General features: G+C 50.6%; 1 protein-coding gene across 2 annotated transcripts; it reads right to left on the minus strand.

Annotated features, from left to right (window-relative positions):
* Window positions 1–764: 764 nt before the first annotated feature.
* Window positions 765–3,063, minus strand: UPK2 (uroplakin 2). 2 transcript variants are annotated; one of them, XR_010656123.1, is made up of 6 exons: window positions 2,939–3,063; window positions 2,350–2,484; window positions 2,024–2,162; window positions 1,694–1,764; window positions 1,087–1,290; window positions 765–1,051 (listed from the first exon to the last, which is right to left on the minus strand). XR_010656123.1 is itself a non-coding variant. In XM_065882667.1 (5 exons), the coding sequence occupies exons 1-5, from the start codon at window positions 3,012–3,014 to the stop codon at window positions 1,154–1,156; spliced, it is 558 nt and encodes a 185-aa protein (XP_065738739.1). In that variant the 5' UTR covers window positions 3,015–3,037; the 3' UTR covers window positions 765–1,153. The 2 variants fall into 2 exon arrangements, 1 of the variants encoding a protein (XP_065738739.1); XM_065882667.1 differs by having other exon boundaries at window positions 765–1,290; window positions 2,939–3,037.
* Window positions 3,064–20,893: the final 17,830 nt, after the last annotated feature.

The following is a 20,893-nucleotide window of genomic DNA, read 5'->3' on the forward strand; positions in this document are numbered from 1 at the left end:
ACTCTTTTGCCTATTTTCCACTCCCCTTGCCCCCAGTACCCTGTCCTTGGGTCTCACCCTAGTGGCCCTCTGTCTTTTCCTGGTCAGAGCCTCTCTTTCCCCCAGCGCTTCCCCTTGCCCTGCTGGTCCCCACAAAGGCCCTCAGGGCCCCACGTGATGCACCAGCCTCGGCCTCACCCCAACCCCAGGCCCCTGCTTGGGTGGCCTGCTCTGGAAGGTGCAAAACCCACAGCCCAGGTGTGAGTCTGAGAACCCTGACTCTTGGATTCTTTTTTATTTTTAATTAATTAATTTATTTATGGCTGTGTTGGGTCTTCGTTGCTGCTCACGGGCTTTCTCTAGTTGTGTCGAGCGGGGGCTACTCTTCATTGTGGTGCGTGGGCTTCTCATTGCAGTGGCTTCTCTTGTTGTGGAGCACGGGCTCTAGGCACACGGGCATCAGTAGTTGTGGCTCACAGGCTCAGTAGTTGTGGCTCGCGGGCCCAGTAGTTGTGGCTCACAGGCTTAGTGGCTCCGCGGCATGTGGGATCCTCCCGGACCAGGGCTCAAACCCGTGTCCCCTGCATTGGCAGGAAGATTCTTAACCACTGCACCACCAGGGAGGTCCCTGACTCTTGGATTCTTATCCCATCCACCCCTTCCTGCCTCCTGGGAAAAGCAGCTTTGGGGTTCCAGGGCAGAGAGAGGACTGGGAGCAGCTGCAGCCTGGACACAGATTCTGTAGGTTCACCCCAAAGTGGAGCACATTGAAGAGAAAAACACACAGCAACATGGCATCAGGTTTTATTGTAGGAACTAAATTCACTGAGGGAAGGAAAAATTCCCATCTGTCAGGGGTAGGGATTGGTTAAAGAGGTGAAGTGGGAGGAAAACCAATTCTGACACGAGTGGGATGAGGGGAATAATAGGGAGTGTTGGGCCAAGGTGAGGCCTTAGGGGACAAGGAGGGGGACAGAGGGAGGAAAGGGCTGCAGTGGAGAGGGGGCAGGGAGGGGAGTTGATGGCACCAGAGGAGCCAGAGCCTGGCACCTGTGGCCTGGGAGCAGGCAGTCTTTTCAGCAGAGGAGACAGGAGCAAAAGCAGAGCCCTGAGCCGGGGGAATGGACGGTGCCTTGGACTTCCTGGAGGAGCCTGCTGCCTGGTGCTGTCCTCCTCACTTTTGGGCGCCCAGTGCCAGGGCGATGATGAAGCCCAGAACCAGCAGGAACATGGCTACAGAGAGCAGCACCGTGATGACCACCATGCCCCCCGTCCGGGCCATTCCCAGCCCAATAGATTCTGCCTTCCTTCCTGTCAGAAGAGAGGAGGGAGGCCGTTGTGGTCAGGAGCGGCCCCCATCCTTCCCAAGGCTCCCAGCCTAGTCCCTCATCCATTCATCCAACCAGCCATCCCTTCACCCATTTATTCACCCAACCAACCAACGACTCGTTGGAGGGATCCAGACATCCATCAAAAACACATTTACGAAGCATCTCCTATGTCAGGCACTGAGGATACAGAAATTAATCAGACACAATCGCTACCCACAAAGTTTAGCGGTGTGGGCAGATGAGTCAACAGCCACTTAAAATGCCAAGGGCTCAGTGTGAAGATAGACGTAAGCAAAGGAGCTAAGGGAACACAGGGAGAGGCAGCTGCGGGATGGAGTGGGAGGGGCCTGGAAAGCCTTTGGAGGCCCTGAGATGTTACTTACGAGGAAGTGTGGACATTGGGACCTCTCTACTGGACTCAGTGGATGCCCCCTTCGTCACTACGTAGGAAATGCTTTTGTGGTGAGATTTGGTAGAGAGAGGAGAGAATCCTCAGTGAGTATCTGGGACTTAGGGTAAGAGGGAGCCCAGGCCTCCCCCTTCACAGCTATGCCTCCTGTTGTGCCCAGGAGAGGTGCATTCTTGACCCCTTTAGCTGTGTCCTCACTCTCCCCCATGCTGACCACCTCCCACAGCTAACACCAAAGTCAGGACCCAGCTTCTTTTCCTGTAGGCCCTCCCACAGATGCCCCAGGCCAGGGTCCGGTACTTACTAGTATTTGGTTCCTGGTACTAGGTTTGTCATCTGGTATGCACTGAGCCGGGTGACCGTGAAGCCAGACCCACTGTCCACCACGCTCACCAGCTCCCTGCGTCCGCGGCATGGAGGCACCACGAAGCTAGATTTCACCACTGGGCAGGAAATTGGGGGTGTGAGGCAGGGTCAAGTTTCTGGAGACCCCAAGGAGAAGGGCAGTATTTAGAGTATGGATGGCCCAAGAAGGGGGTCAATAGGAAGGGATGAGTGGGAGGAGGGATGCCGGGTGTCCTGGGAAGGGATCTCTGGGGACTAGGGTATGCCTGGGAGGGGGCAGCAGACCTTTGCTGTCATTGGCTCTCCGGACCATCAGTGTGGCATTGCCCCCTGTGAGGTGACAGGGGGGCAGGGCAACTAGCAGGCTTTCTGTCAGCGCTGGGGACAGCAGACCAGAGAGGCTTGAGATGTTGAAGTCGGCTGGGGGGCCAGGAGGGAATACAGGTGAGGGTCAATCCCCCTCTCATCAATAGATCTGCCCCCCACCCCTGGGGGTCCTCTCTGAGGATGAAGAGTCCTATTCTGCAGTCCGTTTGCAGAACACGAGTCTTTTGCCTGTGCGACCACCAGGTGGCAGGCTTGAGCTGCAGAAGCTAGGTGCTCCACCAAGCCGTTAGACCCTGGATGCCAGGAGGGGGCAGAGCCCAACCCCACCCATATCCATAGCCTTGGACTCTTCCCCACACCTCCCTGCCTCCTGGATCTGGGACCAGGAGTGTGCCCTGGGCCCCAGTGACTGATGCCTGGTCACTGCCATCACCAGTCCCCCAACCCCAACTGGCCAGACCAGCCCTCTTTGAGAGCCCTGGAAGGCACAGTCCCTCCTCTCCAGGCCCCTGAGCCCCTCCCCACCCCGGCCAGAGATGGCAGAAACCTGCAGCCCCGGGGGCCAGGACAGCCAGCAGAATCAGGATCAAGGACAAGGTCCGAACAGGCAGAGGAGATGCCATAGCTGGGAGCTGGGGTGGGTGCTGGCAGGCTGTGGCTTCCTAAGGAAAGTGAGGCCCTCCCCCGGGGGTGTCTGATTTTGTCCTGGGGGTGGGAGGAGCTAGAGGGGAATCCTGTCCAACCTGCCCCTTGGGCCCTACAGCCTCAGGGGAGGCCCCCAGACAGGTTTTTCAGGATGGGGAGCTAACCCTCAGGCCAAGAAGGGGGAGGCCCTGGCTGGATCTTGGTGGTTTAGTCACCTGCAGAGGGGCAGGGTAACTAAGGTGGGGGGAGGAAAACCCCCTTCTTCTGGGGCACCCACGTGTAATGGCATGAGTGTCCCTGCCTCACGTGCATCTGGAGCCCAGCCTGTAGAGGACCGTTCCCCTCAGGTGGTGCGGGGCTCTTCCTAGGAGGGCGACAAGTTCTGAGTTTGCCTTAGTGTGCAGGGAGAGGAGAATAACCCTGAGGGGCTCCTGAAAGGGCCTTGGTTGGGCAGGAATGGGAGAGAAGCTGAGAGAAACAGGCAGTAGGGGGTGGGGGCAGCAGAGCCAGGGGTTCCAGTTCTTGGCATCCACTGAGGCCCAGGCCCAGAGCTCTGGGAGAGGCAGAGGGGTATGGGTGCCGGGGAGCGCACAGGGCTTCCCATTCTTCTAGAGAGTGGGACCAAGGATGCCAGGGAGGACGTCCAGTGTTCGGAGAGGTGGGCACTGACCCACCTAGTGGGGGTGGGAGTGGGCACAGTCAGCCTTGGTCAGCAACCTTTGTGAATTGTTTGAGAGTAAAGAAGAGAGAGAGGGGCTTCCCTGGTGGCGCAGTGGTTAAGAATCCGCCTGCCAATGCAGGGGACACGGGTTCGAGCCCCGGTCCGGGAAGATCCCACATGCCGCGCAGCAACTAGGCCCATGCGCCACAACTACTGAGCCCGCGAGCCACAACTACTGAAGCCCGCATGCCTAGAGCCCGTGCTCTGCAACAAGAGAAGCCACCGCACTGAGAAGCCCGCACACCACAACAAAGAATAGACCCTGCTCACTGCCACTAGAGAAAGCCCCCACACAGCAATGAAGACCCAATGCGGCCAAAAATAAATAAAATAAATAAATTAAAAATAAATAAATAAGGGCTTCCCTGGTGGCGCAGTGGTTGAGAGTCCGCCTGCCGATGCAGGGGACGCGGGTTCGTGCCCCGGTCCGGTTCGTGCGGAGCGGCTAGGCCCGTGAGCCATGGCCGCTGAGCATGCGCGTCCGGAGCCTGTGCTCCGCAACGGGAGAGGCCACAACAGTGAGAGGCCCGCGTACCGCAAAAAATAATAATAATAATAAATAAATAAATAAATAAATAAAAAAGAAGAGAGACCTGGTAGGAGAAAATGAAAAAGAGACACAGCTTCTCTGATGGCACCATCCGTGTTAGAGACCATCAGTGTTAGAGAGACGTGAAGGAGGAATTGTGAGTGGAGAGAAGACAAGAGGAGAAGGCACCTACCCTGAGCCCCAGGCAGGGTCTTTGGTTGCTCCACACTTACCCTCACAGCCATCCTGGGTGGTAGATATCATTGGCTACCTTTTGTGGATGTGGAAACTGAGACTCGGCAGTAGAACCACTTGTGGAACATGGAATACTTTGTCAGGAGAGGTCGTAGACCTCCTCAGAGAGTGTTATGTGTGTCTTTCTGCTCCAGGAGCCACTCTAGCTTCCCCAGTCCTGGAAGAGGGCCGGGGTCCCGGTAGGGAAGTAAGGGGCTAGTGGGGTTGTGTCCTTACCCCCACGGTGGGAAGGTAGACTCAAGGCCTGGGGTGTGAGCAGGTGGTGACAATAAAGATAGGACTCATGGACCCAAGCAGAGTAGGAGGGCCTCAGACCAGCGCTTCTCCAAATTTAATGTGCATATGAATCACCGCGGATCTTGTTAAGATGCAGTTTCTGATTCCGTGGGTCTGAGATGGAGCCTGAAATTCCGCACTTCTAACGAGCTTCCAGGTAACGTTGATTGATGCTAGTCTGGGAGACCCACACTTTGAGTCGCCAGATGCTCTGTATTGCCTCCCCCCTCCCACGCACACGCTCTGGATCCTGTGATGGAGATCAGGAGCAGGTGTTTTTCCCCAGTCTCCCAGGACAGGCTGCCTTTGGGTGAAGAACTAAATCCTGTTTTTCCTGCACCTTGGCTTTTGTCCCCTTTTAGATCAGATCTTATCACCGTTCTACAAACTGAAAGAGGATCTTTTGCACATTGAGAACTTTGGAGAGCGGGAACAGACTAAATGGTGGAATTCCAGGGGTGAAGGATCTTCTTAGTACTCTTCAAATCCCATCACCAACTGGGAGGATGTTTACACTTGGGCTTGGAAGAGACTCCTTCCCATTTCAGTCACAAACCAGGAGGAGAAAGGAGAAGAGGTTGGGTTTATTGCAGAGTGCGTCGTGTAGGGTCCACTCCTAAGCCCCCATCCCCATCTGAAATTATGAGGGGGATGGAGTTGGGTAGGGGAGGGCAGAGCTCTGACCAGATTTTAAAAGGATAAGAGGGGCCTGTGCCTTTAAACCCTCCTTTCTCCCTCCAATCCCCCCCCTTCCCCACCCCTGGCCCTCCCCAGGTTTCTGGAGGAGCTGAGAGTTGCGTCTTCTCCCTGCCCTGCCGAGCTGCTCACTGGCTGCTCTGGAGGCTGTGCTTTGCGGTCTCCATGGAAACCATTAGTTGCTAAGCAACTGGAGCATCATCTGTGCTGAGCTCTCGCATCTAATTATCCCATCATAGCAGCCGAGAAGGGTTTGGGGAGCTGAGAGAAGGGGGAGCTCAAGCGCAGGAGCAAGAGGATAACTCTTTTAGCAGAGCAGATTCATTGACAACGCTGAAGTCATTTAAAGCCACAGCACCCTCTTCCTCTGGAGGATTTCCTCATGGCTTGGAGAAAGGGAACCAGGGCCACAAATGCCTGGAGTCTCTCTCTTGGACCCACTCTTTCTAGGCTGTCTCCCCCTTGGATTCTTGATTCTCAACTCATTCAAGTTCCCTCCCCTGCCTCCTTCCTTCCAAATCCCCTAGTCAAGACAACAAACATTTATTAAATACCAGTTATGTCCCTGGAACTGTGCTAGGCACCAGGGATATGAAGGTAAGATAAAATTTTGCCCTCAAGGAGCTCCTGATCTCTCTATTCTGCCACAAAGATTAGCTCCTAAAACAGAACTATTCTTTCTAAACTGTGGTTCTTCCTTTCTTTCTTCCTTCCTTCCTTCCTTCTTTCTTTTTAAATTGAACTGTGGTAGTTTTGCAACCAAAAGAGCTCAGATCAGAACTCAGGTCTGTCTGATATACTTAATGGTTCTCCTTCCCTAATGCCACTCTTCTGCTTCCCAGTCAATTAGAAGAACATGTCCCCTTGGTTCCATGGGCATGTCAACTTCTGATGGGGACTACTGTCCTCCTGTTGAGGAGTGATACCATATGACTTTAGGTGAGTTACTTTGAACCTTAATTTTCTCACCTGTAAAACGGGAAGACTCATTCTTTCCCATCTATCTAGTAAGATATGACAGGTGTAAATATGCTCTAAAATAAAGGTGCAGAAGGAATGTTGAGATCATTGTCAGAATCTGTAGGAGCAGACTGGGGGAAACCTTGGCGACTTGGACCTGGGGGTAAGATGCAGTGCTCACCAAATGTTGTTCTGGTGGGAAATGTCAGAGCCTCTATCCTTGAAATACTAGGCTGGAAAAAGCTGTGAGAGTAAGAAAATCTCAGTTGTTCAGTGATGGAAGACAACTGGATGCTTCTTTATTTTTTTCTAATGTTGCCTATGATACAACCACTTGCCTCAAATCTTCCAGTTTTCTGACCTTGGCCGAGTTACCTACCTAACTTCTCTGAGCTGCAGTTTCCTCTTCTGTAGAAAGGGTATAAAGTCTGTCTCACCAGGATACTATGACTATCGCTCAAGCTAATTTATTTAAGAGTGCCTAGCACAGTATCTAGTTCAATTAATATTAATTTAAGTAATTTATCTTATCCTCTCCTTTTTATTAACCCTTGGTGCAGATGAAGACTAGAGGCTCAGAGGCAATAAATAATGTTCCCAAGGTTACAGAGTGAGCAAGAAATGAGGTGGGTTAGAATTCAGAATGTGTTTTCCAACCATGTCATTGAAGCAAAGGGAGATGGTTGGGCAGGAAAGGTAGTCTGAGAGGGGAGAGTGACTGAGAGGTGGACAAGCTGTTCCTTGGATACCACAAATGCCACAGGGGTACTAGGCATGCAGGAACTGCCTTCTCACACACTTATTCATTCAGTAAACATTTGTTGAATAACTCCTCTATGGTGGGTGCTATGCTAGGTTATGAGATACAGAGATAACAAGACATAATTCCTGTTCTCAAGTTGCTGAATTTTGGAGAGTTGCAGAGTTAGCCTTCCTAAGTGGGATATTCCAAATATCCCTAAGTGGGATATTCCAAAAAGAGGGAACAGCACATGAAAAGGCTCAGAAATGAATTATCCTGACACCTCCTGGGAACTGTGAACCATACATCTTGGCTAGAAAGAAGTATTAAAGGATGGACATGGTGAGAGCACTAGCTACTTGGTTGGGTCACCAATGGCTTTGTATGCTATGCTAAGGAGCTTGGTTTTTATGCTGAAGAAAACAGAAAGCCTTTGAGGTGCTTTACTTGCTTAAAGATCATTCTAGAAACAGTGTGGAGAATGAATTGGCAGTGGGTAAAAGACTGGTACGTTGTGTCAGCGTTGGTCTATGTGGCCAATAGAATATGACGGAAGTGATGGTAGGTCACTTCTGAGAGTAGGTCCTAAAAGACATTGCATCTTCCTCCTTGCTCTCATGGATTGCTCACCCTGGAGGGCATGGGAGCACCTCCATGGGGAGGTCCACGTGGCAAGGGATTGAGGCCTCCTGCCAAGACCCAGAGAGGAATTGAGGCCTCCAACCGACAGCCAGTGAATGAGCGAGCTTGGAGACAGAGCCCGCAGCTCCAGTCAGTCCTTCAGATGACAGTGGCCCAGGTTGGCATCTTCACTGCAACTTCATGAGACACCCGGCTAAGTCTTTCCCAGATTCCTGATTCTCAGAATAAATGTTTGCTTTTATAAGCCACTAAATTTGGGGATAGGCTGTTATGCAGTAATAGATAAATAATACCAATATCTTGGGCAAGTTAGATGAAAATGACATTTGCTCCAGCACAGCAGGGAGGTCTGGGATGAAGAGAGGGAAGGCAGGCGATGGTTAAAATCATAAATGTAGAAAAGAGTCCTTGAAGAGAGTAGTGGAAGGGAAGGACAAGACAACCAAGGACAGGATTCTGGGAAACACAGTGTCTAGAGGACAGATGGAGGGCAAGGAGCTGATGAAGGAGGAATGAGCATTAGGAGGAGAACCAGTAGAAAGTGGATGGAAGGTTTTGCAAAGGAGGTGTCAAACGGTATGAAGGTCAGGATTGAGGGCAAGGACTGATAAATGTCCCTGAGCCTAGCATCTTGAGGGGTGTGTGTGTCCTTCAGAGCAGGTTTCTGCAGGTGAGGGGGGCAGAAGCCAGACTGTGAGAGTCCAGGGATAAGTGGGAGGCAGGAGAGTTAGAACTGTGTAGACTGCTCTTTGAAGAAGCTTGGCTGGGAAGGGAAGGAGACATAACTGGAGGGAATTGGGGGTACAGAAAAGTCTCACCTGTTTTGTTTCAAAGTTAAAGATACAGGAGAGAGGGAGGTATAATTTATGGGGAGGCTCCTGGAGGAGGGAGAAGATGGGACTCAGATCAGAGGTGGAGGCATTAGCCTTTGGCCGTAGGAATGACACTTTCCAGATAGAGAAGAATGGGGGCAATGGTGCAGAGAAATCTTATACTTTGCGTGGGGAAGGGGTTGTGTTGGGAAAGGTTGGGGGATGAGAGAAGTAAGTTAAGGGAGCTCCCTCCTGAATGTCTCTGCTTTCCCTGGGAAGTAGGATACTCAGTGGCGAGAAGGGTTTGGGGCCTAGCTGTTGTGGGAGAGGAAGACACAGCTACAAACAGCCCTGAGGAAGGCTGTGTTTGGAGGTGACAGCCCAGCTCAGCGTGAGGACTACTGGTCTTCAGGGGCACGGACTGTATTAGTTAGGGTTCTCCAGAGAAACAGCACCAACAGGATGTGTATATATAGACAGATTTATTTTAAGGAATTGGCTCATGCAATTGTGGAGGCTTGGCAAATCCAAAATCTGATGGGGGAGGCCGGCAGGCTGGAGACTCAGGAAAAGAGTTGCAGTTTTTGAGTCCAAAGGCAGTCTGTTGGCTGAATTCCTTCCTTCTCATGGGGAGAGGGTAGAGGTCATCTTTGTTCCATTAGGGCCTTCAACTGATTGGATGAGACCCACCCATATTATGGGGTAATATGCTTTACTCAAAATCTGCTGATTTAAATGTTAATCTCATCCAAAAAACACCTTCACAGAAACATCCAGAATAAAGTTTGACCAGATATCTGGACAACATGGCCCAGTCAGGTTGACACATAAAATTAACCATCCTACTGACCTTGACATTTTGGGAACTGTTCAAATTACTCAACAGCTAGAGCATAGAAATGATAAAACTGTCACATTGTACTGACTCAGGGTTTCCAAGGTAGGGAAAGTTGAGGGTATTGACAAGATTCAAGGGATGGAGAATAAGATCTAGGCTAGTTTTGAGAAGGAGTGATAGATGTGACAGGAAAGAGGACTGAGCGAGCGGGTGTTCAATGAGGTCAAGGTAGAGCAAAGGTGCGGGAGAGGTAGAGGAGCAGGAGTGGGGGCCATCTAGGTGGCCGCTAAGGAGACAAAGCCAAGATCCTCACTGCAGCTGGATGGGATCAAAATGTTGCTGGGAATTCCCTGGCGGTCCAGTGGTTAGGACTTGGCACTTTCACTGCGGAGGGCCTGGGTTCATTCCCTGGTCGGGGAACTAAGATCCCACAAGCCTCGCAGTGTAGCCAAAAAAAAAAAAAAAAAAATTGTGAGGCCGGCAGGGGCTGAAGACCCCAGTGTCTCCAGGGTCCAGGCAGATAACAAAAGTAGTAAAGCAAGGTGAGTGAGACTGGGCCAACTAGAAAGACTGTAGCAGCCCGAGTTCCATCTACCGGGCCACCCCATGCAGCTCTGGAAGAGTTGCCTTGTGGAAGGTGGGGACCTAGTATGGCCACGCCTCCTCGCTTTTTCACGAGAAGCCACAAATCTGAATTTTTTTGGTAAAATGATCTTATTTTCAAATTTTAAACTAAATATATATTAGGAAAATGCACTTTGTGAACCAAACAATATACATCTTCGAGGCCAGCTTTGCCCTCGGATCCCCAGGTGTGTCATCTGGGACACGGTGTTGGAAGGATATTTGAGGCTGAGGGCATAGAGGCTGGAGGGTGTGGAAGCAGCAAGGGGTTCAGCACAGCCAGGACCCTGGGCAGGAGGGTTTGCTGTGGAAGGGGTGGGGTACAGAAGTGAAGGAGTAATCACCCTGTGATTTCCACAGACAGGAGGAATCTCCAACAGGGTTTGAGTAGGGAAGTCGCATAATTCAATCTAGTTGTAGAAAAACTACTGAAAGGGTAGGTGGAGCTTTGATTGCGGGGTAATTAAGCCTCTCCTTAGGCTGAAAGAGAGCTAATCCGTACAAGAAATAATGATGGCCCGAATTAATTTATTCAATAAATGTTTATTAAATGCCTTTGCATCAGTCACTGTGCTAAGTGCTGGACATTGATGTGAATGAGACATTGTTCTCCCTGAAATTATGGTCCAGTGGGAGATACTGAAGAGGCCACTACTCATTGCATCAGGATTTTAGTAGAAGATGTAATAATAACAGCTGTTATTTACTGAGTGCTTACAACATGCCAGATGCTGTGCTAAATCCTTTATGTATATTTTCTTGCTTGATCCTCATGACAGCCTCTGTGATGTGAGTACTGTTATTATTGTCCTCATTTTATTAATGAGGAAACTAAGATCAGACTCGCCAAAGAGGCTCCTCACAGAAGTGGCAACTTACATGGGCTTGGGTAGTCCCGAAGGGCTTCCTGGAGGAAGTGGTGAATAAGTGAAGACCTGAAGTTTGAGTAGGAGTTAGCAGCGTGAAGGCAGGGGGGTGGGGGTGGGGGTGGGGGTGGAGAGGGGAAATTGTTTTAGGCTGTAAGGGACCAAGATTAGAGAACGGGCCCATAGGAAGGTTAGAGTGGATTTTGAGGGAGTCACTGGAGAAGTAGCTGGGACCAGATGAAAAGTCTTGTAAGCCCCTTTAAGCACTTAAATTTTTATCCTAAGGCTAAAAGGAAGCCCTTGAAGGGTTTTAAACTGGAGAGTGTTGTGATCAAATTTGTATCTTATAAAGATGGTTTTTGCTGCAATGCAGAGATTGTGCTGGGTGAACAGCTGGGAGGTATTTTGGATGTCTCTGACATGCTGTTGAGATAAGATTCCAGGCAAAAGATGATAGAAGAGGAGATTTGGGGGTGATGGTTTGGCTGGGAGGGCTGTGGAGCGGGGTGGAGAGCAGAGTTAAGGGTGCATCCTGACTAGGGCAGCTGGGTGGATGATGGCACTGTCACTAGCTGGGCATGAGTGGGGGTGGGAGGAGCAGATTTGTGGGAAGGGGATGGAGATCACTGAACTTGCTGAGCTGAGGTGCCTGGAGGACACCCAGGTGGAGGTGTATGGAAGGTGGTCGGATGCCTGATCTGGAGCTCAGGGAGGTTGTCAGCTAGGTGTGACAGCTGCAGCCTTGGAGAGAAGTACAAGCCAAGTAAGAAGACAAGGTCAAGAACAGAGCCTGGGGAACAGCAACACTATGGGCAGAGGAAAAGAGGAGCCTGCAAAGGAGAATGAGAATCTTCCCTAAAAGAAAAAAAAGCGCCAGGAGGGAGTGGTGTCCCAGGTACCCAAAGAAGAATACTTTCAGTTTGTTCCATAGCAAACTTGTGCTCAGGGAATAAAGAGCCATGACGCGTACTCCTTGGATGTGGCAAGTAGGAGTCATGGAGATTGCTTCAGACTGGGGGAACAGGTGACTGAGTGGGACTGGGCTGGCAAGAGGGTGTTGAAGGCCTGCATGTCCGGGTGTAGTTGGGCCTGGGATTCGGTGAAGGGGTGGGAGACCGGACAGCCTGGGGAGGGCAGGTGTGAAGGCGGAGGACAAGGAAGATGCTCTTCTTCTCACCCCCGGGCAGTTCCTTAGACCCTCTTGGGTCCGGAACCTATGACAGGAACAGGGAAAGAGGGTCAGGAGGGGTGTCCTGGATGTTGGTGGCATGTGGAGGAGATGGTGTGAACTGAAGCGGTAGAAGTGAGCTGATCTGGATCAGCCTTCCCTTCAGGCCTGAGGAGGAAGGAGCTCTATCCTCTGATCCCTCTCTACAGGGGTATGGGGCAGGGACCTGGGATCTCCAGCTTGGTGACAAGGGACGTTTTGCCCCTCTTGGGGCCAGCCATCTCTTACACACACATGGACTTCCTGGTTAGGGAATGGCTCAAGCCAGTCCCCAGAGAGAACGGGGAGCTGTTTCAAAGTAACCAGGTAGCCACTAGGAGGAACAGCAAGGTATGATGGAAGGGCACCAGCATCCTCTCGAATCTCATTGCACCCTCGTGGCGGGGAGGGGTGGTCGTCTTGGCATAAATGCCCAGGCCATAGCCCAAACCTCTGCCTTCTCCCACCTCCCCAGGTCCCGTTTAACGATGCATCAGGTATGGTGCGCTTTGCAAAACGGTTATTTGTATAGAAGCCTTAGGGAGAGGGAGGGAAGCCACGCCCTCCTCTTCCCCCCTCCAGCCACTTTACTTGCAGAGAAGAGACCTGCAGTCAAATACCAACCCCCGGTCCCTCTGGCTCACTAGCTCAGAGACTTGCAAACCGAGAGCTGCGGGTTCCCCAGCTCCCCACGTGGCCGCGCTGTGTCTCGCAGCATCTCCCGGAAATGGCCTGGCCTCTGAGCTTCCCACACTCCCACGGTCCTCTCCACCTCAGCCCTTCCTCCCCACTCCCCCAGCCCTGAGCTCAGAGCACGCCTTCGCCTCCCACTTAGCCCAGAGTCTGGCCGCTGTGGCGTATTTGCCTCAAGTCTCCCCAACTCTCTGTATCTCTCAGAATAGAATGAGAGCCTCAAACTCGTCCATCCCCCGAAGCCCCCCGCCTGCCCCGACCTGTTCCGAGGGCACAGGAAAAAGCCGGGGAATGGGACACAGGCTCTGCCAGGTAGGCAGAGGGCTAGGAGGAAAGGAAACAGCTTTGGAGCAGATGGGCCTGGCTGCACCCCACTCTGGCTGTTGCTCACCAGCTTGGGACCTTGATCTCAGTTTCCTGCCTGTCAATGGAGGCGATAAACCTACCTCTGAGGGCCGTGCTGAGGACGAAATGAAACAAGTCCTGAGATGCCCAACACAGTGTTTGGCACATAGTAGGTGTTTAAAACAAGTTCCCTCCCCTGTCTTCACTTCGGGGCTCTGATGAAGAGGTAGAATGAAAGAAATTAGGGTCGATGGAGAGAGCTCTCCCAGAGTCAAGGAGGCACACTGGGGTGGGAGTACAGCTCTGCTTCACCCAGGGTGAGGGGAGGAGAGGGAGTGCCAGAGCCCTAGGCCCTCCAGTGCTTCTGTCCTCACTGCACTCCTTGGATTGGCCTTGGGACACCCCTGGGAAAGGCATTCCTTGTGGGTGAAGGAGGTCTGGTGGGGAGGACCTGGGGTGGGGGCACTGCCTCTGGGTCTTGAGCAACACCCCTCCCCGCTCCCCCAACTCATAATCCGATTTATATTCCTACTCCCTCCTCTGGACCCGTCACCATGGCAACAGTTTTCTCAGTTGCACTTCATCAGTTTCTCGGCAAATCTTTTTTTCTTCCCTGTCCATCTCTCTTTTTCTCCTCTATCAGTCTGCCTTTCTCCATACCCATGGTGCTCACCTTTCCTACTCAACTTCTCTGTTTCTCTCTTGCACTCCCTTTGTCCCTGCCTGCTTCTGTTCAAAGCTCTCTTTCTACACCTTCCCCCCTCATCTCTCCTTTCTGAAGTCCAAGATCATAGCAACAAGCTAGAGTCTATTGGCTGGACAAGAGCTTGAGTTCCTTCTCACGTCAGGGCAGAAAAGTGGAGAGTCATGGAGGGACACAGTTTGGGCCCCAGTGGGCTCTGCACAGAGGTCAGTGATGCGAGAGTGGATTTAAGGTCTGGTCTATCTATTCCACTCTGATCAGGAAGCAGGGAATGGGGGGCAGAGAGGGAAAGCAGGATTGGGCAGTTTCTTCTCTAGTCCCAAGTCAGAATCAGCATGGCTAGGCTTCCCTGGTGGCGCAGTGGTTAAGAATCTGCCTGCCAATGCAGGGGACATGGGTTCAAGCCCTGGTCTGGGAAGATCCCACATGCCGCGGAGCAACTAAGCCCCTGCGCCACAACTACTGAGCCTGCGCTCTAGATCCCGTGAGCCACAACTACTGAGCCCACGTGCCACAACTACTGAAGCCCGCATGCCTAGAGCCCATGCTCCACAACAAGAGAAGCCACCACAATGAGAAGCCTGCGCACCTCAATGAAGAGTAGCCCCTGCTCACTGCAACTAGAGAAAGCCAGTGCGCAGCAACGAAGACCTAACACAGCCAAAATAAATAAATAAAATAAATAATTTTTTTTAAAAAAAAAGAAGAAGAAGGATCAGCATGGCTCTGGGGGGTCCTGCATGGCACTGTCCTTGGTTCACTCCCCAACTCATCATGGGGATGCCTACCATCCTGCCTACTTCAACAACTCTAAACATGAACCCATCTTCCGCAAAGCATCACCCCTCTTTACAGTACTTCCCTGTCACTACCCAGGGTAAAAACCTCAGTGCCACCTGCGACTCCTCTCTCTCTGTCATTCTCCATATGTAGCTAGAGTCCAAGGGGTATCAATTCTTCTTTTGAAGAGGAGAATATGCTTTTATCCCTTTGCCCTTTCATCTATACCACCTGAGACTGAGTGCCCAGCAAGTCATTCGAGGCTCACACTATAGTCCCATCCTCACCTGGGCCTCCTAGAAAGGTAGTCTCCTCTAAGAAAACAAACCCATCTGAAACATGATTTTCTTCTCACCCTCTTTTTCTACTTGATTTATTGAGCACCCATTATGTATTAGGCTCTTCATATATGTCATCTCATTTAATTTTCACAGTAATCTATGAAGTAGGTATTACCCCATTTTACAGGAGAAGGAATTGATGCTAGAGTGGTTAAAGTAAGTTGTCCAAGTTCTACAACTAGTAAGCAATAGAGCTAGGACTCAAGTCCAGATCTGTGGAGTTCCACAGTTAGTGCTTTGTTTTATTTTGTTGCTATACTAGTCTGCTTCCATGTGACTCTTCTACTCAAAAACATTCTGGTTCTGCGCCTTCTGACTTTCTTATTCTTCCACTAGGCTTTTGAGGTTCATTATGATCTGACCCATTCCACCGACAACACCATGTATCTTGCTACTTCTCAATATGCCATGGATTGGTATCAACCAGGAACATTCGTGTGCTTTAGGGTTTGCCCTCATCTCTGTCCTCTTAAATATTTCTATTAATAGTGTATATGAAAATATAGTATCACATTTCACAGATATAAGCCTGGAGGGTTAGTAAACACTTTGAAAGACAGGGTAAGGATCCAAAAATCAGCTCCATGTATATAGAATGGTAGGAAAACCTAAGAAGATGAAATGGTCAGAGATCTGTGTAAGATCTCAGCAACACACACAGACTAGACATGTCTTAGAAGCAGTTCAGGTAAAATAGAATTGGGGTATTAGTAAGTTCAGTCTGAGTCATCAGCATACCATGGTTGCCAAAAGTTCATCCAATTTTAAGCCATATTACTAGAGATACAGTTTTTGGAATAAAGGAGAGGATTGATAGTCCTGCTTTACTCTAAGTTGGCCACTTGTCTTCGTGGGCATAACTTTAGTGAACGGGGAATGTTTAGGCTAGAGAAGAGGAGAAGAGTCTGGAGTCATTAAAGCCCAGATATGTGGAGGGCCAGGAGGTAGTTTATGGACTAACGAGTAGAGACCACAAGGAGATAAAATTCAGCTCCAAGGAAGGAAAAACAGATGTTCGTAAATGGAATGAGTTGCCCTGGGAGGTAGGAAGCTCCCCATTACTGGAGGTGTTTGTAAAGATGTTGAAACACTGCTTGCCAGGGATGTTATCAGAGCGTTGAGCATCAGAAAGAATTGGAAAAGAAATGAAATTGAGTTATTTGTAATGAGATGGATAGACCTAGAGTCTGTCATACAGAGTGAAGTAAGTCAGAAAGACAAAGACAAATACCGTATGCTAACACATATATATGGAATTTAAGGGGGAAAAATGTCATGAAGAACCTAGGGATAAGACAGGAATAGAGGCGCAGACCTACTGGAGAACGGACTTGAGGATATGGGGAGGGGGAAGGGTGAGTTTTGACAGGGCGAGAGAGAGTCATGGACATATACACACTAACAAACGTAGTAAGGTAGATAGCTAGGGGAAAGCAGCCGCAAGGCACAGGGATATTAGCTCGGGGCTTTGGGACAGCCTGGAGGGGTGGGAGGGGGAGAGTGGGAGGGAGGGAGACGCAAGAGGGAAGACACATGGGAGTACATGTATATGTATAGCTGATTCACTTTGTTATAAATCAGAAACTAACACACCATTGTAAAGCAATTATACCCCAATAAAGATGTTAAAAAAAAAAAAAAAAAAGAAAGAATTGGAACTAGGTAGTTGGTCTTTGAGACCCCTTCCCGCCAAGATCGATGACTTCTCCTGTTTCTGCTCCATCTGCGCCCCTCACTGGGGCCTCTGCGCTCCCCTGTCCCTGAGGTCAGTTTCCTGTTTCTCTTCCAGGTCTGCCTGAGGATGCAACCTGCACTGGGTGCATCAGCTCCACATCTTTTAATGATTTAGCATCTTTTATTGTTCTTTAATTGTCCCCATTTTATAAGCTCCTTGAGGGCAGGTGCCTTTATTATCTGTTACAGGATTAAAAACTTACTAACCACTGACTGTTCGCAGCCTTCCTCTGCCTTGCCTCCCCTCAGCCCCAAGATAATTTTATCCCTCACCTGTTGTTGGAAATCTTGTCGTGGCCTGCTCAGTTCCAGGGCTTTCGTAACATGAAACTGGGAGAACAAGAGGTGAGAGATAAGACCTAGAGGCCGGAGACAGGTAACGTTATTTTTGTGTTAGGGAGAATCTGGGTAATGGGTGAAGGAAAAAAGAAAATAATGAAACATAAGAGGCTAAGCTAATCTTTGTAATAAGGAGAAGATGGTGGGCAAAGAGAGACAGAAAAGCTTTCTTGACTACAGAGAACAGAGAGAGGCAGAGGGAGGGGCTGATTTAGCGTTCGCAGAGAGCGATTTAACTGTTGCGAGGTGCATCAGAATAGAAGAGGAAAGGGAATTTGAATAAGATGTGCTGAGGGTTAAGAACTGGATCACTCTCAAGAGATACAAGCAAAAATTAGGCTTCCTTTTCAAAATTACTTTTGATATTTGGGCTGTGGGACCCCAGAATATATTCAGGTTATACATCCTGTAACTTTCATAGGACCCAGCATGGTATCAGGGTGAAGGAACCCCAAGCAGTACCCAGTCCTTGCAGATAGAGCAGACGTGGTCCTGAGGCTGTGGAATCCTGCAAAAAGGCAGACACGTTAAGCTTACTCCCTTACTTCAGAGTTAGAGCTTTTGAAAACACTTCCTAATCTGGGATTTCAAGTTACAAATGCCCCAGGAGTTAGAATCGGTTACGGGTCTTGACAGATGGAGAAAATGAAGCCCAGGGAAGTTAATCAGCTTGCTCAAAGTCACAGAGCAGGTTTTAGGCCTGGTTGGGACTGGGAATATGCCTGGCCCAAGGCTCTGTCCACAATCCAGGGATGCCTTTTTAGGTTGAGCCAGAGACCCACGTGCATGTAAATAAGGTCATGGAAGGAGAGGAAAGGGGGGCTGGGAGACTGGGGGTTCTGAGCACCCCTCCCTCTGTTCAGAGCCCTGCACCAGGCTCTGGGGGACATCCAGATAAGAAGGCCAAGCCTGCCTTCCCAGATCTTATGGCCTCCCAGGGAAATGAGCCAGACGCAGGAAGAAGTCCAATGGAAATTTGGAAGCGAGTGCTGCAGTGGTGTCGTGGAAAGTGTCTGGACTGGGAATTAGGAGACCTGGCACCTCTTCCAGCCATCACTCACCAGCCATGTGATTTTAGGCCAGTCCTTTCACCACTCTGTGCCTCAGTTTCCTTACCTCTGAACATTCCATCTCTTCAAAATAAAAGCTTTATAGTGCTACATACAAGAGCAAGTTAAGGAAGTTGCATTAATATATTCTGGGGGTGCTGTCCCCCAATGCTCTCCTCTCCCAGCAAAATCTCAGAAAGGCTTTTGCCTTCAGTTGACGGCAAGAATTAAATGTTCCCAGGACTCAGAACTGGCAGGCAACCCAGGCACTGAGGAGTAGGAGGTGACTTGTGTGGCCTTCTCCAGGCCCTGCCTCTGACAGCCTCTCAGGGGCTTATGAACTCTGCCTTCCATCCCCAAGCCAACCAGAGCCACGTGATTGTTTTCCTCTCAACCAACCAAGCCTTCTATTTAATTGCTATCCTCTTGATAAAAAAGAGCCTGGAGATAAGCTCATCCAACCCCCTTGTTCTTTGAAGAAACTAAGGCCCAGAGATGAGGCTGACTAGGCCAAGGTCACATACTCTTGGCCAGTCTCCTTTCTTTTTTTCTTTTTAAACAACGTTTTTATTTATTTATTTATTTATTTATTTTGGCTGTGCTGGGTCTTAGCTGCGGCATACAGGATGTTCGTTGCGGCATGCGGACTTCTTAGTTGTGGCATGCATGTGGGATCTAGTTCCCTGATCAGGGATTGAACCCAGGCGCCCTGCATTGGGAGCGCAGAGTCTTACCCACTGGACCACCAGGGAAGTCCCCAGTCTCCTTTCTTTGGAGACTTGGAGAACTTATTAGATATGGATTGTTTGGGAATGCAGACTTAGCGATCTCTTGTAACATCTGGTGAGACCCCTTGCTGGAATCCTGTTCTATACTTAGACCTCCAGTTAGATGTACTGTCTGCCTGGACAGAACCACACCTTAGGCTGGAATGTCTCAGCTCAGATGGTGCTCGCTGCAGGAAACTTTCCCAGACTCCCAAGTCCCAGATAGATGTCTCTCCAAAGTGCTCTGCAAGCCTTCGTGACACTGAATTGAATCCGCCTGTTCATGTGTCTATCCCCAACTAGAGTGAGGTCAAGTGACTTCTGTGAAGTCAAGAACTACGTCTGTCTCATTCACCAACATATACCTATCATCTAGTCCAGTGCCTGGTACGTAGTAGGTCCTCAATAGATATTTTTTTAGTGAATAAGTGGGTGAGGTTGGTCAGAGAAGGATTCTTGGAGGAGTCAAGGAATCCAAGGACAGGATTGTTCTTGCTTGGGTGAGCTGCTTATGCGAAAGGAAGCCTTAGATAGAAGATAATTGGAAATGGGGAGAGGGAAGGAAGTGAGGCAACTGGGAAAAAAGAGAAAGGAACCCTTGAAGGTCATGGCCTTCGCTAACCTGGGAAGGCTTCTGGGTAGAGGGGAGGAAGGGTCTCAGCCCTGCCTGGGATAGGAGGAAATGGTTGTGAGCACCTAGAATCTCTCAAGAGACCCTATTTATGGGGGAGAAACTCAGAAGGCAGCTTGGCTAGAGGGGAGGGAAACTGAGCGTTGAAGCCTGGCTAGAGGTTTGCATTTGCTGCTGGGGTCTGGAGGGAATGGGAGTTCTGGGAAGCCTGGACACAGAGAGAAAAGAAGGTGAGGGGCAGCTTCCTTCTATTGCTCCCCTTCATTCGGTTGAGACCCTGGCAGGATAGAGCCTATATCTTCTATTCCTCCTCCAGGTGTCTGGGCACCTGGGACCCACAAGTAGGGTCCCTAGGACAAAGATCTGGAAGTGACTGTGGCAGCCTGATAAGTGGGGATGGCATGGTAGGGATTGTGGGAGCTCCACCAGCCTCCCCATAGGATTCTCTTTCTCTCCAAAGGTGCTATTCCTGCAGGAGTACTCTAGCTGCCTCCAAAGTTTTTCTTTCACCAATCCCCACCTGAGCGTAGCTTTTGCCAGAGACTGCTAAGCCAGATCTAACCACCAGGGGGCAAAAGAGCAGTCCTGTGGTCGGCGTCCCTCCACTTCCCCACCAGTACACCTGAAGGCCAAGATGGGCGGTGCCTCACCTGGCTCTCACAGGGAGCCTGGGAGCTCCGTTAACCCCTTCCTGCCTAGACTGAGGTACTGCCCTCAGGCATAGTCTTTCACGGCCGAACGGGGGGCAAATCTGATGGTGGAGGAAGTGCTGCCTAGGAGAGGGGCTAGGGTGGAAGTGAAGTCAGGGTTTCCGGCTACTCGGGCCCTTGTCCTAGCTGGAGCTGGGGGAGGCTAGCATTCTCTGCCTTGGTTGCGTAGCTACCCCCACAGATGTGTGAAGGAGCCCCCTGGAGGCCAAAGAGGCCCGGGCTGCGGTCACCTGCGCGGGCCTCCCAGGCGGGATGCGGAGGAGAATGCAGAAGCAGCCACAGAACCCAGGTTTCCGGGTTCCCTGCATCCTTCTATCTGTCAGGGCTCTTTGCAGCAACTAGTGGGGGTGGTAGCAGGAGGGTGGCCAAAGGGTGGAGGAAGAGGCACAGAGGGTTGGGGTGACAGGGGAGGGTATACAGTTAAGATGTGGCAGGAGAGCGGACTGGATTACGCAGCTCTCAGGTGCCGGGTTTTGTGTGTCGTTCTTCGAGCACCAGGCAGCCTTCTAGGGCTCTGACAAGCCCAAGTTCCGAGACTGCGTTCTGGGCCACAAGGTGTTAAACTGTGGGTGGGAGTAAGGTCGGGAGTCCCTCCCT

Source organism: Phocoena phocoena, chromosome 8, assembly GCF_963924675.1.
Source record: "Phocoena phocoena chromosome 8, mPhoPho1.1, whole genome shotgun sequence".
In the NCBI taxonomy this organism is placed as follows: domain Eukaryota; kingdom Metazoa; phylum Chordata; class Mammalia; order Artiodactyla; family Phocoenidae; genus Phocoena; species Phocoena phocoena.